Source organism: Chaetodon auriga, chromosome 19, assembly GCF_051107435.1.
Source record: "Chaetodon auriga isolate fChaAug3 chromosome 19, fChaAug3.hap1, whole genome shotgun sequence".
Lineage (NCBI taxonomy): Eukaryota > Metazoa > Chordata > Actinopteri > Chaetodontiformes > Chaetodontidae > Chaetodon > Chaetodon auriga.
In genome coordinates this window covers 16,669,576-16,687,473 of record NC_135092.1, presented here as the reverse complement: position 1 = coordinate 16,687,473, position 17,898 = coordinate 16,669,576, and the positions used below count along the sequence as shown (strand labels likewise).

General features: G+C 41.8%; 1 protein-coding gene across 30 annotated transcripts in view; it reads left to right on the top strand.

Moving 5' to 3' along the window:
* The first annotated feature begins 5,465 nt into the window (after window positions 1-5,465).
* The window catches only part of mapk10 (mitogen-activated protein kinase 10), a 37,378-nt gene continuing 24,945 nt past the window's right edge, over window positions 5,466-17,898 (top strand). For 11 of the 30 annotated variants that reach the window (XM_076757541.1, XM_076757522.1, XM_076757535.1 and 8 more), the window contains exon 1: window positions 5,478-5,767. In XM_076757541.1, coding sequence (XP_076613656.1) covers window positions 5,765-5,767 — 3 coding nt within the window. In that variant the 5' untranslated portion in view covers window positions 5,478-5,764. Of the gene's footprint in view, window positions 5,768-5,859; window positions 6,709-17,898 lie in introns of those variants that run through there. The other 19 variants (XM_076757524.1, XM_076757531.1, XM_076757544.1 and 16 more) reach the window with 11 other exon arrangements.

Genomic DNA, 17,898 nt, shown 5'->3' with positions numbered 1-17,898 from the left:
GAAACACACACAACTGGGAGTAAAATGTACGGGGAGCCTGGACCCTGGAGGCAGACGCAGGTTTGTTAAATATTTTATATATAGCTCTCCAACGTTTTCCTAGGCAACAGAACTCCAGAAATATACCTCATATGTACAGACATCTGTTTCAGTAAATCTTCTCAAGTACAAAAAGAGTAAACTGAGGTACATGGTGCAAATTAGACCAAATTTGTCACTCTGGAGATGAGCTATTTACTCTGAGATTGTACACAAGCAAGTCTGCACGTTATGTGATTTAATATCCCAAAAGCTGAAAATCACAACTTATATTCAAAATGGATAAGTCTGTGTGCCACGTGATGTCTCCTTCCACCTGAGTTCATGTGAAGGTGCTGGCATTTCACAAACTCAATAAAAGTCAAGTTTATCCCATGTTTCAGTATTTCCCACAACTTCAAAGTTGTTTGAGAGTAATCTAAGGAGTCAGGAAGCAATTCACTGCTGAGTACTTCCTTCCTATGGTGCATTTCAAAGCGGCCCCATTTACGCTCTGTCGTGTGACATCTAGTGGCCATTGGTCGTTACTGCACGCTGCCTTATATAAATGATGGCTGTGGTGAAAGGGTTATCTCTGCCTGTCTGTGCCTGTCAGTACTAAAAGGCACGAATATTATCACCAACCATGGGCTGGAGAGATACGACTCGATTGGTTAATTAGCACCAGTTTTCTTTTCAGATGGAGATGGTTGATATTCTTTTTCTTGCGCATTTCAGAAGCCACATAATGTCAGCCACATACTGTTGTGTTGACCTCTGAGGTCTGAGGTGTAACAATGGCGCTATTCAGGCCAGTCTGAGCACTGGTTATACTTTTATACCAAAGTGTTCATCCTAAATCAATACTTGGAACCCGTGACTTTAACCACAGACTGCGGTTATTTTTCCACCTTAAATGGATAAATCCTTTCTCAAGAAGGACACCAAAAATCAAAAGCGCTATCTTCAGAGTCAGATTAATAACAAAAATCAGCGTAATCTCTTTTTCATTGTTTTGCCAGTGCTGTAGAAAATACAGGGGTAAAGTCTCCTAATTAGCCATAACCCCCCCAACATAAGTCCATGCTGTTCTATAATGGCTAACAACCAGAAAATAGGACAGTTTTAATTATATCACTGCACGTTTCCTTTTGGTAATATTAGGAGTTTAGACTTCATTAAAGCTAATTACTCAATTAGATTGTTGCTTTGACATTACAAAGTGAAATCTAGCTACAAAGCCGAAGCGATGGCCTGGAACAATCTTTTATATATATCATCTGATATTCATTAACCCCAGTCCAAATACTCACAACTAGCCTTAAGTAATGGACCAAAACTCTGATGAGGCATTTAGTTCTCCTGTCTGGTACTGAATAAATATTATTAGAGGCAGGAAATAGCTTCATGGATGGCTTTAAGTAAGACTTATTTGAGATTGTGCAGTGCAGATAGTGACTGGCACTCCCCTGCACTGTTTCTACAAGGTGAGTGGTTCAGATGTGAAAAATGTTCTTGGCTCAATAAAGAGACTGGAACAGAATGATGAGACTTTTATTTGTAAACCTCCTCCTCATTTCCAGGTCATGACATTTCAAAAGAAAGGAGGAGAGGAAGAAGAAGTTGAGCAAGTTGAGGGTAGATGCAGGTCTCTTTCAGCGGTGGAAAAGGTTTTCAGATCTTAATCTACAGCAATGCATCGTATTCTATAAGACCATCATGTGTCACTATCCTGTGAGAACGATGTATCTCTAAAAAGTCGCCTGGAATTCAGAAAAACAGCCCTGTTTTCAGCTTTGTGACAATGTATTTTCAACTGCGCTTTAAATAGCTTATTTAGCTTAAGGAGAATTTTCTCAACTCATAACAGAACATTTAATTCTTCAGAAAAATAATCAAAACCACCAAATCTGGAGATAGGTGGTTTTCACCGGGCAGGAAGGGCCTGAAAAATTGTAATCTTGAAAAGTAATGAGTAACTTAAGCCGTTAGACAAATGCAGTGGAGTAAGAAGTACAATATCTGCCTGTGAGATGTAGAAGAGTAAAGGTATGAAGTTGCACAGAATGGAAATACTGAAGTACTGTACACAAGTACTTCAAATTTGTACTTGAGTAAATGCACTTAGTTACATTCCACCACTGGTCTTTTCCTTGGTATGTGAGCTGTCCTGACGTTCACCAGTCTGACAAACCGCTGCCTGAGTGTTCTGTCAGTCCTCTGTCTCCTTTTACTCAAAGCTTTTTATCTCTGCACACGACCTGAGGCCAAGTGGCCCCATCAGAAGAGTGGCAGGGTAAGGGGGTCCGGGTAAGTCATGTCTCATAAAGTGTGAGCGAGGCCTTCTGAGTTTGGGATTTCGTCCTCCTTCTATTTCTGTCGTGTGCTCTCCTTAATACATCCTCATCAGTGCTGGTCTGAGCCCCAAGGGCGATTTGCACTGAAGCTTTGAAAGAGTGGCTGGCTATGCCTGTTCTGACAGTCATGGAAATGTGGGGCACCTGGTAGACTGAAGGCATGTGGTTTGCTGACTGGTGAGTTAAGCGTTTGGGTCCAGCTGGAGAGGATTAAAAACTTTCCTGGAGCTCTTTTTCACCGCCTTTGAAATTCCTCGGCCTACGTAGAGTTAAAACAAAAAACTTGCCACATCTGGTAATAAAGTGGCAGAGAGCCATCAGAAATGAACACAGACTCATAATGATAATAATAATAATAACAATACACTGCACTTAATGGCGTCTTTCATGGCACTCAAGGTCACCTTAACTCATAAAAGACCAGTAATAAAATCATACAATAAAAAACAATGCACCAGAAATAAAACAGCACAGTTAGTAATAAAAAGCAACAAAGCACCAGTAATGGAGCATCGGTCCAGTTAACAGTAAGACATCAATAAGCTACAGAGCACAGCTCAGTAAATGACAGCTTACAAGAAGGTTAATGTTTGTGGCGCTGGTGGTCGTGTAGGCTTGTACCCACCCAGATCAGTCTAACCTGAGCTTATAAAAGCTGATTTGGATGCGTCTCATTCGAGCAGACATCCTCCTACTCAGATGATGAGTGTTGCTGAATTTAACGCAGAGGCATGTTCGGTGAGCTGACTTTACCGGCCGCTATTTCCCTGTTTTTCAAGTGGCTTACCTCACTGGAGAATGAGTCTAGAATGGACCGGAGCAAGGCAGCAGCCTCTGGCTCTGATTCACCGTAAGGCTGCCCTGTGGAGAAGCTGAGCGTTAACATTGATCAACTCAGTCTGGGTCTGGTAGTTCTGTGGTTCTGGCAAGACATCGTTGTGTAATGCTCAGACACTGGCTTCTTCAGCTCACTCTGCTTATGATCTTTGGCTCTGTCTGACTGAGCTGATCTTTGTGCTGGTGCTAGCATGAGGAACACGGGCTCTTGCTTTTAACCCGCATGGCACAGAATGGCACACTCCCAGCGCAGGTTTATGTGCTGAGGAAATGAGTTTGAGAGAACCCCTGACAGGCGGTCGGGTGCTTTTTGAACACCCTTTTATGCTTAGTCAGTGCTTATGTCTGGGTACATTATTGCAGATTTTGAGCCAATATGGGAGTACATCACATCCCTAATAGCCTTGACTTCTGTTTCTTACCATAGCAAACTCTGTTAGGGGTTTGTAGCTATTACAGGCAGCGAGGAACTTAATACAAATACGACTGGATGGAAGGAGGGAGTATTGACCTTTTCACATACTGCATTCAGTTCTTATTATCACAAGACAAGATTGGCCAAAACATGCTGTTACAGCAAAAAAATACTTAAATGGAGTGAGATAAGCAGATCTTATTTGGATTTTTGGTGCATCGTGATCCAAATTTAAAATCAGGAAGACAGTCAGTTGTGTTTGGACATAAATCTGGAAGAACTTTAGACCTTTCAAGCAAGATTATGCATTTCCCTCGCTGAGGCTCAAGCATTTCTAACACCTAAATGGTAAATGTTCAAGAACTAGTCACCTAAGCAAATCTGAAACAATAACAATGCTGCAGACTGCAGCTGCCTGACGACATGAAGCGAGCTTGAAATCCATAGAAAAATTATTTCAATTACCTCCCACCACTATAGAGGTCGACAGCGTCATAAGTCGTAATGAAAGTGCGTTTGGGACGTGTCTCATTGTCAGCAGCCAGACAACCTTATTGTCTGGCTTTCGAAAGTTAATTAAATCTCTCTTGGTCTGCAGTATGTTTAATCAATGCATTGTTATTGTATGGAGTGTGGTGAAACACTGCTCCTCATACACCGATGCCCATAGAAATGCTATTCAAGTTTGTCAGGCTGCAACTGTCCCCCCAGCGCCAGTGTCCACACACGTTCCCCAGAAGTCGGTGGAGACCAGAACAAAGCAATCAGTTAATGTTGCTTTAAAATTGACACTGCAGCTTTAAAAATGGCATTTCAGAATGAGATTTTGCATTGTGTGTATGGACTACCAGGTGGACGCCAAAGTACAGATGTGACCCGAGGCTTTAAGGGCCATTGGCATGTGCGTGCTGCTGTTAATCCAAACACATTTACAGATGGGATGAACGATGCCAAAAGGATTTGATTGCCTGTCGTCTGAACACTTAAGGCATTTGTTTCCAAAAATCTAAAAAAAAAAAAGAAGAGGACTTATAAGAATACACCAGATCGTAATGGAAAATATTACAAGTGCATTTTTTTTCACAAATAAATACAATAAAACAGAAGGTTCAGAGTGATTAACAGACACATGATAATATAGATCAGCCTACAGCCAAACAGCAGTTCCGTGAATAGCAATGAAACATTACTACAAACATCTTTCCTTTCTCCCCCTTTTATCAAAGATTACAGTATGGAGACAAAGCCACAGCACAAAGGGCTGTTTGAGTGAGATTAAAGAATTATTTTAAAATACATACAACTTGCTATATATGTAAATAAATAAATAAATAAATAAATAAATACTTGTGGAAACATACAGAAATGATTTGAGCATTTTTACATCACTTCTTGCTGCGGGCACTGATCTTACTTGCACTGACCTTATATATATATATATATAAAAACATTACATCCACAGACAGACCAGTTATTTCTTGTTGTCAGTAAATGTTTTATTTTGCTCGTCGGTGGCTGAATTAGTTGGTGGATGAGAGCTCTGACATGGGGGCAGCTCAGTGAGACAAACCAAACCAGTAACACCTCTCCTGGCTCTCCTGGTTCCCATGATCGCACTGGCGGGACGGTACAGGAGGGGATCAGAGAGATGCTCCCACACGCCCCTCCCGTCCAGAGAGGCAGAGTCCATGTGATCCCTCCCTCCCTCCCTCCCTCTCTCTCTCTCTCTCTCTCTCTCTCTCTCTCTCTCTCTCTCCACCTTTGACGTCAGACGGGCTCCTGTTCCGTTGCTAGGCAACATATTTCCCTACACCCCCTTCCTCTCCCCTCCCTCTCTCTGCTCTGGTAGGTCCACAATGGTACAGCCAGCATCTTGCAGCACAATGGTTGCAAGGTAGTGAGCTGGGGGGGAGAGTGATTCAGCATCAGCAAGCCTCGGTTCCGTCCACCTCTGCTTTTTTTTTTTTCCTTTCCTCATCGCCTGTTTTTTTTGGGGGGGTCTTTTTTCCCCCCCGCCTCTTCGTCATCTTTATGAACGTTTAAATGAAGCCTTCAGCTATGGTCACCGCGATGTTTCCCGTCGGGATGTTTTGAAAAGGACTGTCACCGGACTGGGATCGTCATCAGCTGGCACGGAATGGTAAGGCCCGGGTGGGTTAGTTTAATGTGGATGCTTGGACCCCAGCTGCCTGGAGGGTGGAGTGATGAATATTGATTGGAGGGGAAGGTTAATGAAGTCCACTAGCGATGCCTCGGCGGGGAACGGACAGCCATCAGAAAAAAAAAACGAAAAAAAAAAAAAAAAGATCCCCATCTCGGTACGTTGACGGATGCTGAACAAGCAGCACAGTGCGGGGATTTCATTATGGCGTTAGTCTTGACCTGACTAAATGTTGTGTATCCGCTCTCCATCTCCATCCACACAAACATCCTGCAGGAGGCTGAAACATCACAGCTTATCCATTAGTTTGTGGCAAAATGGACACCGAGAAATAACATCACATAATAGGCTGCTATCCAGGCCACTTATCTCCATTACTGCATATCCTGACTTTAAAATCTGCCCTGTTTAATCAGCCGTTTATTTCTGTCCACCTATCCCGACTAATCTCTCACTCTTGACTGTTGTGCAGCACGTAATGCATTTTTGATTAGAAGTGCAGGAGTGGTGCAAATGGACGATGGGTGACTGATGCTCTTCAAAACACAAGGCGTACATGGGCTACGTACTGTACAGGCCTACATGCAGAGTTTGTCCATCCTCCCCCTCAGAAGTCAGCTGCGCACCTTGTGCATTATGCAGACCATCACTACTTCGCCAGGGATGTGGGACCAGCCTCAGAGCCAGCAGAAGTGCTTGGAAAGCAGACAGCCAGTGTAGTTAAGCTGATTTATATGTGAACAGGTATTTTTTTTCGTCCATGGTGTTGGTTTTGGTGCTGGAGCTTTAAGTGTTTGTGGAGGCTTTGTCATCACTCGAAGCAATCATAATGCAGAGGAGATGGGACGCTATTCAGCCTAATGTGGGCTACATTCTGTGCAGGAGACACTGGATTAGAAGAGGTGAAGTTACAGAGGAAGGTAATTGATCTAAATCTGCCTTGTTTTGGATTATTAGAAAGACGTTTTATATGAATGTAAGCCCACATTGCCTGCATACAAAGGTGTCCTGAGTGCATCACACTGAGCTTTCGGGCATTTGTGAACACAGACAACCTGGTTTGTAATGTTTATGTTTTCAAATTTCGCATTCCTCCACATCCTTGTTTGCTGCATGCCCACGGCCACAGACTAATTACCGGTGTTGTGCAGGGGAGCCGGGGAAGGTTTAGAGGTGTCACAACAAACTCTCCATGTTGGAGACAGAAAGGAGAGAGGTTTTAGCGCTGTGACCTTGGGTGCTGAATTATTCAGGAGCAGACTTCCATGCTTGTGAAAGTGCTGCAGGGAACACGCTTAACAATTAAACAAAGCTTTTTATGGGTGTTTCTGCAGGGGCTGAAGTGGAGTGACATCTCTCTTTTAATAGATAAATAGGTTGCCTCTCCTCATCCTCTTCTTCATCATCAGCTTGTGGCAAACCATGTGTCTTGAATGGCTCTTCAGTATGTCTGCTGAATAGCCAAAGTAGCTTCATCTGTATTATTTGAGGTAGTAGCCACTGCAGGTCTGCACAAAATGATATTCACTGATATTGATTTTTTGGGAAGGCAGCTTGTTTGTCCAATGGGGAAATCATCAATGGAAATAGCCAACAGCAGGCTAATGTTATCTTGCAGTACATGATGCTTGCATTTTAATTCCATTTTGTTTTGCAGACTTGGGAGCATCAGTATACTAATCCTTTGTTATGTAACAAAATGAAGCTATGTATTAAGATGAGATAATGGTCGGATTGCAGGCAAGATTAATCAGCCAAGTGAGGAACTAATGATTGTTTTCATTATCAATTAATCTGCTGTTGTTTTTATTTGATTATTTGTTTGGCCTGTGACATGTCACGAAATGCCTTGTTTAGTCCAACCAACAGTCCAAAACCCAAATATATTGAGTTTACAGGGAAGTAGAACAGAGAAATGTTGAGTGTTTTTTGCTTTAAAGGTGATTTTAACAATCGTTACTGCTCATAAAGGAACAGAAATGTTGATTTAGTGAGAAGTTGATTTGAATTTCATGTACTGGAAATCAATAAAATTGCAATCAAAAGGAATAGTTTACAGGATTTTTATGGATTGTAGCGCTGCCTAGAAGACAACACAGGCAGCATCTTCATAACACCATGAACCCTCATTTAAATGTGAGAGCACCAATGTTTTCAGGCAAAACAGTGCAATGAGGCTTCTCTCAATCAAAACAGTAAGAAAATGTGTAGTTTGGTGGTGTGGTGAAATAGCGTGGAATTATGGGAGTTGTTGTTTTCATAGTGAAACAACCACGATTCTATCTAATCTAATCATAGAACATTGTTTGTTGAAGCGCACAGCTGATGTTGTTGTTGTTAAAATAACAGGCGTTGGTTTGAAGTTTCGTGTCAGGACACAATAGTTCGTGAAGTCATAATAAAGCATTGGTTAAACCTTCTGTTTTCATTGCTTTAACGGTCATTGTAGCTGATAATAATTGTGTAATACACTGATATTGTGCCACTGCAGACCTAATAGGAAACATGTGGGATAGTGTAAGTACACAACTCAAGAAAATAGATAACATAAGTCTGATTGTTTTTAACATTTTAATGAAGAAATGTTGCATAATATACATTTGAATACCAAACCAGTTCAGCATAGCTGGTGTGAAGATTAACGGAGGCTGAAGAACTTTTTCCAAAACGGTTCTTGCTGACCATCATTTACTTGAATGTCCTCATCAGTCTTTTGGCAGACATTCTGCTGTGGGTCTTATTATTATATGGAAGGTCAAAGTCGTCATTAGAAGAGGATGGATGACTGAGGAGCACCGGTGTAGTCTGTCACCACCCGGTGACCCTGGCTGAGTATTGTTCCTGGCTGTCTTAATAAGCCACCCCTCCATGTAGCTCTAATATGACCTCAGGTATGTTAAATTCAACAGTTGTGTCCTGGAACAGAACTGAACAGGGAGGGATAATAGGAGATAGATGAATAATTAGGTTAAGAAAGAGGTTATATGAGAGAAATCGGTCACCCTGTCATAGTCTTTGTGAAGACGTGCTGCCACTAGAGTAATATCATCTAAAGTATGATTAGCTGGTGTGTTTACATTAGCAGGAATGAGTTCAGTGTATTTTCATGCAACTGGGCTTTATTTACGCTGCCTTATGTTGATCAAAACGTGCTTTTATGAACTGCTGATATTACATTGCACATAATTATTTTAACTGCTTTATTACATTGTGTGATCATATTTAGATTTGAGCTGAACGTTGTATGAGGAAAACTCTTTCGTATCACATTCAGTGATACTACAGCCTTATTCTGTTAGATTTTTTTTAACCATATTCTTCTAAATAAAATTAAACTGTTGCTGCATGATTCCCCCAGGCTGCAGTATTGCTTACCACTACAGACAAACAGAGAAATGTGCCTGCAGAGCGAGATGCACAGTTACATAATTGGATTTGATTTGACAAATATGCAGCTTTTATTTGCTTTTTGCAGACAGCTGAGTGCAAGACTTTAAGCTGTGTTAGATTCAGTCCCAATCTCCATGCAGCACATCTGTAAAGAGAATTAAGAGTCACTAAGGGTCAGACGCTGGAGCAACTCAGAGGCCACCAAAAGGATTTTAGAGGGGTCATTCATTCCAGACTAAATACAACGCTGCAAACCTGCCTTGTATCACAATTTTTCTATGTCTGCTCACATTAAACATTGGTGTTACGAATCACTGCTGAAACTAAATGCACAGCAGCAGAGGAGGAAAATAAAATACATAATCCAATTTGTTAGTTTGGTGCACATATGATTTGGGCATATGCAATGTTAATGCATCAAGCTCAAGGTGTGGTACAATTTATTCAGAGAACAGACATACTTTTGCAGCAGTGGGCTATTTTACAGTGCGTTGTCCACCTTAACCGTGGCATCAGAATAGCTCTCTGATCATGTCAAAAGATATGTTTTCATAGATGAGCATTCAGCAGGCTGCCTGGTTTCAATGGAGTCCTCCAGTCCTGGCCTCTTCCTCTACTGAATATGTAATTTCAGGCTCCGTGAGGAAAGCTGTGAATCAGATGGACGAGCCCATGCACCTGCCAAAGCTATATATGTTGTTACCATGCGGCGTATCAGAAAATTGCAGTGTAAGCAGTTCTTCAGCTTACATGTGTGTTGTTTACTTAAAGTGAATCAAAAGGGATGTGAGAGAGACAGACGAGAGCAGAGACAGAGGGGATAAGTGTATTTCAGCTGTAAAGAAACAAATCAATAGATGTCAGCGAGCATTCAGATTCTCACAGCCTGTAGATGAGCTCAAGAGTCAGCGCTGTCTTGTTTTCCTGGCTGGATCTGCAGTTTGAAGTGCTTCCCTTCCCCTCCCCTGAGCCCGAATGGGAGGCTGTACTGCGTTTGGCTCAGGCTGCACAGTAAAGGCAAGGCAAGGCTGCATACTGCAGGAGAGGCTGAGGCTGCTGAACCAAACACTCACAATGGAGCTCTGAGGGAGGGGGAGGGGAGACGGTTGCAGCGAGACTGGGAGCCTGGGAGCAGGAATGGTGGGAGCAAGGGAGGGACAAAAGAGAAGCAGGAAAGGGAGAACGCAGGCTCTCGTCATTGTTGAGGATGAAGGGGAGAATGAAGACGTACATGGGGAATGTTGTGGTGCGCGTTCTGTGGCATTAAGAAAATGTGCATAAAGCTGAATGAAAGCATGACGGAGGGAGGGCGAGCGGGGAGAGGAGAGGAAGCAAAGATGGATTCGACAGGAAACAATAACACTGCTGTGGAGTGGACGTGTAGGCAGGCACATTGTGCTTCATCACTCGCTCTCCAGTGTTATAGCAGTCAATTAATCTGTTTAATACAGACATAAACATTGGCTTTTAACTTAAACCCTGTGTGGCTGCAGTGACTGAAACACGGACACATCGTCCTGTATGTGTTATATCATGGGCTGCACTCAGAGACACCCTGTAAAATGGGTACTGAGAGCACAGTGGATGGTAGTGGGATTTAATGGCTGCTCATAGATGCACCTCATTATAGACCATACTCATGCGGCGGCCATTTTCCTGTGACGTCACACTCGATGTTTTAAAGAAGCATAATGTCATACTGCTGTGTTCGAGATTGCAACTTGCATAAACTCAGGGAGTCTGACACATCGTTGTCGTTTCACCACTTCCTGATGGATCTGAAAAGACTGATAATCTGGAAGGTTCAAACCTCAAAGTAAAACAACATATTTGATAACCGTTCAGCTACAACAGTTAACATTACTATTTGGTAGTGCTGCATTTGATTGGAAAGGTTTGAATTACTTCTTAACGGGGGTGGCAGATGGGATTGATGATTGGCTATCTGCCCAGTGAGAGGCGTGGCCGTAGTTCAAACCCAGTATTTCTGAATGTGCTTTGTTTTCTTTTGTATGTAGCCTAATTTTGGAGCTACAGTTTCTTTTTTGGGACCTAAAGAATAAATTAGGGAAGCTTTATATTATATTTGTTTGTGAATTCTCATTTGAATGTGAGAAATAGTAAGATACTATAATCTTAGTAATTGAATTAGATATGACAAATGGTAAATTAATGCTATTCTGACCTTTGCACTGGTATGTGTAAGTGTGTGTGTGTGTGTGTGTGTGTGTGTGTGTGTGTGTGTGTGTGTGTGTGTGTGTGTGTGTCCATGCATCATGCCACCCTCCATGAGTTAGTGCCCGACATCTGAAATATCAACGTACATCTGGGACACATTTATTTAAGCCTGGAAGTAAAACGCCCTGCATGTAATCAAGCTTGCGATGTAACTTAACCTAATGTAATAAAGCAGGCATATTTCAAAATTAATTTATGGCTTTCCTGTTGTATCGTGTATCTAATGGTAATGTTAGCAAGGAAGTGGTTGTATGCTAACTTTAGCTGTTGTCTAACAGCTAACAGTTAATCAAATATTTTAATTTACCTTGAAATCTGGCCCAGTGTGCCTCCAGAGTTTCACTCTTCATTGTCTTTTCAGTTGCTGATCAATCAGAAAGCGGTGAAATGATAACGATTTGTTAGATTCTGTTCCTTTATATGACTTTATATGACTAACCTGGGACGCAGCAGTACGACATTATCCTTTTGATAATAAACAGCTTCCCACCCTGAGCGACATGTGGCCTGAGTCTGAACATGGTCTATTTCAAACACCTGCTGCTGCAACACTGTTGCCACACGTTATCTATTATTAAGCGTAAGACAAGATTTTCCCTTTTTTTTGAGCAATCCGTGTAAAACATAAAGATTTATTTTTCACATTCGAGGTATTTCACTACCAGTCTTTCTGTGAAATCAATTTCTAGTCGAACACACAGACATTTTCAGTCCATATTGGCGTGACGTGTCCCCTGGCTGCACTCCTCCAGCAAGTAATGAAATGGACTCTCATGACACATTGGAAATATCTCACATCCTGTCCTTTAATAATAGTGTATGTCTTCAGCCTCACTACTAAAAAGCTTTGAATCAGACCTGCTGTGCAGAAAAAACGTGGTCATGTAGTCGTATTTTTGTCTGATGTCTTTCTGCTGATCACATCTTTGTTGTCTAGCATGCAGTAAAATGTTTATATGGGTGTTTTGAATTTTATTATAGGGTCAGGTACCTCCGTTCTTCTCCTGCTGTGGTTTGGTTAATCAGGTATAGGGCTTTGGTAGGTGTCTGCTGCGTAATATCTGTGAGGAAATGCGTCATCGTTCAAGGGAAGGAGACAAAGGTGAACTGTCCTTGTGTACTTTTAACTTCTTATCCCATCGGACAAATGCTCTGTTTCATTACCAACAAACTTTGTTTTGCAAATGTTGTAATCGTCATAGAAATATCACAGGTGTAACTCATAATATTAAAATTAGCTCTGTTCTATTTAAGCGTACAGTGAGCTGGCATGCATAATAGACATTTACCATATCATATACCAGGTATCATATTCCTGGTATTGTGCATCCTGACTCAGTGGTATGTCTTACTGGAGCACTTAGATGCAATGGAGCCATCATTTATATCATTAATTACACCGGCACCAGTCTCTGGTGCACCTAAATGGAATCCAGCCACTGGTAATGTTTTCACTTACACCTGTGTCTGATATGTCTGAATGTCTGGTGTCTGAATACAAGTGTGTTCATCTTTGCCTGATAATTTTCTTTACCCTTTGGCCTCTTTGATAATGCTGCATTCACGCTCAGATGGTAATCAGGAGCACGAGGAGTGGGTGAAAACCACTTAGACAAAGATTTAGACAAATTCTGACAGGATGGATATCCCTCACCCGGCGTAAGGAGCCACAGCAGTGTCAACAAACTGCTGGAAAGATGGCTGCAGGGCCACCCTCACTGGTGGTTACATCTAAATAAAATCCAATATTAATACAAACAGAATCAACGCAGATAATTTTATAGGTGCGACACTGTTAGTTTGACTTTCTAATGAACCTACAAATACGTAACAAAGGTAGCTAATGTAAGCTATTGGCAGCATAAACAGAAAGACATTAGGAAACTAGCACATTATGTTATAACAGTTTAATTACATTTGATCACACGTCATCATTTTTTTAATAGTAGTGGCTCTCAATCCTTGACCCTGCAGCCATCCAATCGGAGGCCCTTGGCTACACACTAATCTAAAACAGAAAAACTGAAAGTATCCTACAGAAAATCATGCCATGATTAATACTGCTGGGAAGATCCTGCCTCCCAAATCTGCAGCGTGATCACTGCTTTGCCTGAGGCATTGTTGTGCCCACAAGGGCGGATGTAACAGAATGCCCAGGATCCAAATACCAAGGACCAGCCACAACTGCAGAGCACACACACACACACACACGCATGCATGCACACACACCAGCACAATTCAGCATCAGCAAAGCCAGCACTGGAGATTAATGGTCTGCTGTATCAGTAACATGCATTAGCCCATTCAAGATAATTAATACCTCCTCTCTGTGTCTTCTTCTTTCTTTCATTCTCGAGCTTCTTGAGCTTTTTTCTCAATAAAGTTGTCTCATCAGTGTAACAGACCCGGCCTTTTGTTATTGTGCAATACATTTGTGTCTGAATGTGTTTGCAAGAGAAAGACAGACAGAGAGCACGAGTGAGTGTGTGTGTGACTGTTTCAGTCTGTGTGTGTGTGACACAGAGCTGCCTTTGGGTGCGCTTGTGTGCAGGATACTTCACATCTTTCATGTATTCATAAGAAGAAAATGCCACTCTGTGTAGTACAGTATGTTCGGACGCCTGCTTACATAGAGAGCTGCTACAAAATCAGTCATTGCCTCTTAACTGTTTTGAATTTGTCATCACAGGCTGGTAGAAATTCAAAATACGCTATCAGATATCAACAGTCAATACCAGAGGAAGGACATGCCAGCGCTACTAACATCCTGCTGACTGCTACAAATTGGCAATTTTATACAATCTATGCTGCAAAGAGTCCAGAGCTCCTGTACATCCTGCAGAAGCACTGTTGCTTCTTAAACTCTGATGCAACACTAAGCAACACTCCCGTGGAAGCCTCAGGAGCAGCATGCAGGAGGGAAAACGTAAAAAACTGGGGTTGTTGCTCTTATTGTGCAAAGGTTATCTGACGGCGCTATCTCCCCTTGATTCTCGTCTGTTCTCTCACTGAAGATCAAGCTACCATGGCACGACAAGGCGCCAGCTTTTCACTTGCAGTAAAGCTGGATGTCGAAACTCAGTACTACTTGGGTACAGCCGAATTGTATGCGTGGAACCAGGTACCAAGAAGGTATCAGTATCAGTTCCAGCTGGGATTAAAACGATATGCAGCTGTAGGTTTTACTACAGTTACCAAACAAACAGTGGAGCAGCACAAACAGACAAGACCTATGAAGGTAGGAAAGACCACTCTACGGAGACTTTGAGCCCCACACAGAGCAGTGCTGCACGAGTTTTATCAGCAACAGCCTTCATTAAATGTAAATTAAGTTGATCAGCAGTTTTGCTGTGTGGCACTGACTGATCCTCACCACTAAAGACAGTCTTTGTCAGTCCATCACGGACTCAATGGCAGGACAAGGCTCCATGTACAGCTGAAATGTGCTTAAAAACATATCTTGTACTATACTGAGGTAGTTTTTGATAAGTTTATTGTAAAACTGCATCTGTTTCTGCCTACTCAAGCTCTCAATCACCGTACTGATGAGACATACTGTAGACAGACTGATATATGGACATGTTAAGCAAAGGTGCTGAGTGTGGTCTTAGCTGCAACCAGAGCAGCATTTCAACCGTGACCACGATCAGCAGAATCTGGGCAGAGGGTTGAACAAACAAGCTCCGAATGTGCCGTTTCACTTGCTGTCGGCCTCACAGAGGGAATAAACAGCTGTAGCGTGATTTGATTTGTCATTTTCATCGCATCTCCATGATTAGGCTGCTCCTGATCATTACACAAATCAATTTGTTTTTTTGCATGACACGACAGTCAGCCGCTTCCTCGCTCATCATTGTAAAGCTGCGTAAATGACGGCTCCTAGGTAAATTGTTTGCAGCCTTTAGTGAAGATGCTGCATAGTTTTACAGTTATGCTCCATATTTCCTGGTCAATTTGTCGGGCTTTAGTGAATATGAAAGTCCAGTTGAAATGGGAAACATATAAGGGCACAAAGAAGGAAAAGCTATGATTCTGTTTTTCTCTCTTTCTCACCAAATATTGTGTTGAATTGGCGCCATTTCTTTTTATCAGTACTGTGTGTAATTACTGTGTATGAGTACATCCAGGCAGGGTTCATTCTGGTGAAACCACATATTGAGCATACATTTGTCCTGTTATTGGTGAGAGGTCTGTGCTATTTAATGTGCATTAATCAGCCATTTACTGAACAGCTCAGTTACAATTTAGCAATTTTATGAGCTATTTCTACGTTCATGTTGTTGTTTTATAGCGATATCATGTGATTATGTTGTGAAATAAAAAGAAAACCACCATCATCAGTGTTAGTGCATGAATGTAGCATTAACTAGCAAGTTACCTCGGCTTGCCCACACAGCCTGATCTCCATAGAAGATCCGGGCGGTGTTTGAATCATTACAGTGTGTTCTGCTGGAAGACAAACATTTTGGCTGTGTGATAGGTTTAATATTGTATGTACACAGATGGCTAAAGATTAAAGCAGCACAGATGTAGCTAGCAAGGTGGCGGGGCTTATTCAGTGTTGACCTGTTAGATTAATAGCAAATATTGTGCTGGTTCATGTCATGGCAGCAATGTTAGTCATGTCAAACATGCAGCTGTGATGTGAAATGGCTGCAGCGGTTTAAAGGATTGCTAAAACCCTCACATAATACCCTGCCCTGTGCATTATTACTCATTCTTTATTATGCCCCCGCCTCATCTTTTTATTCCTTTGACTCTCATTTCAGTCGGTGAGTGATTATTCTGCTTCCTCCAGTAATACAGGTACTATAATGAATCAGTCCATAAATCCACATTTGAGGGCGTGCACTGCTTTGGCATATGGCCCATACAAATGCAGCAGGCTCAATGGGAATGTCAGCGATCACTTCTCTGTGTGAAGGTCAACCTAAATAGGCCAAACCAGATATCTCACACCTTTATGTCCCACATCTTCCTGTTAAGGCGACGCCGCTCTGTTTGGATTTAGAGGAGACGCTACAACCTTGCCTGCGACGTTGCTGGAGGATGTTGATGCAGTCGTGTCCGAGACGTCCCGCCTTTACCTCCTGACAGCAAACTGCAGAGCCGCGTCATTTCAGCTGCTGTTCTGGATTCTGTGAAAAATGAGGACACGCCGAACCATTTGGGGACATTTTGTTGCAAAAATCGTTTCGCTATTAGTTTCACTGCCAACATTAACGACACATATCAATTTATTCAGAGGACACGATCATTAGCACAGTGGGAGCCTCATTACCTGGAAAACCCTTGAAGCCAGAGTCACTGTGGGCAACGGCTGCTGCCTATCTATCTCCTGCTTCATGTGGGAGCCACTATTGTTCTGAGCTTTCTTTCCTCTGTATTCCTCCCTTGAAATATTTTGGGCTCATCTGCCAATGAAAAAGCTCCAGAAAATGTGCAAATCTACATTTAAACCAAATTGACCCATTGGCTGCTGGGCTACTTCACAGTGAAAGCCTCCAAACTTGGCTACGCAGTTTTTATGCAAATGCAATGCCTGACAGCAGAAGCTCTTTGAAAGCTTGTTGCATGTTTGAAAGCAGTTTTAAATATAACCCTGTGAAACTGCGTGCATAATCTTGTCAGTGTCTAAACAAACTCACAGCTCACAGGTCCCCTGAAGGTTGAAGAGGTTAATGATTTTAGTGACAGAGTAATATAATGTGAGTGCCTTCAATGTCGGTGAGGAGAAGAAATATCTATTATTTTGCTTGACTGGACTATTTTTATCATTCAAATGGAGATACACAACTCTGTTCGGCCATTAATTTCATTTCTTTGAATAATCTATATATTATAGATACATATTAAAGCTTTTTAAAGGAGTAAGTCAACATTTTTGGAAATAAACTTATTTCATGGTGAGAGTAGGTGTTAATCACTGAGCTTCAAAGGTGTTGGCAGGCTGATTTTGTTACCTTTGGACAAGCTGTTTCCATGCTTTCAGTCTTTATGCTAAGCTAAGCTAACCGGCTGCTTCATATTTAACATGAAAGAGGTATCAGTGGTGGAATTTAAGTACATTCACTGAAGTACTGTACTTAAGTACAATATCAAGGTACCTGTACTTCCCATTTTATGCGGCTTTATACTTCTACTCCACTACATCTCTCATCTTTTCAGATTATTGTTTTTTATACCCTAATTGTCCAGTGAAAACCACATATCTCCAAATTTGGTGGTTTTGAATTTGAAATTGTCCGAAAACATGAAAAATGAAGTGTTCCTGTTCCTTTAAGTGTTTCTTTTCTGATAACAACACTTTTACTGAAGTAAGGTTTTCAATGCAGGACTTTTACTTGTAATGGAGTATTTTCAAAGTGTGGTATTAGTACTTTTGCTTATGTAAAGGATCTGAATACTTGTCTCCATCACTTGGTGATATCAATCCTCTCATCTACATGTTTCACAAAATGTCAATCTGTTCCTCTAGGGGG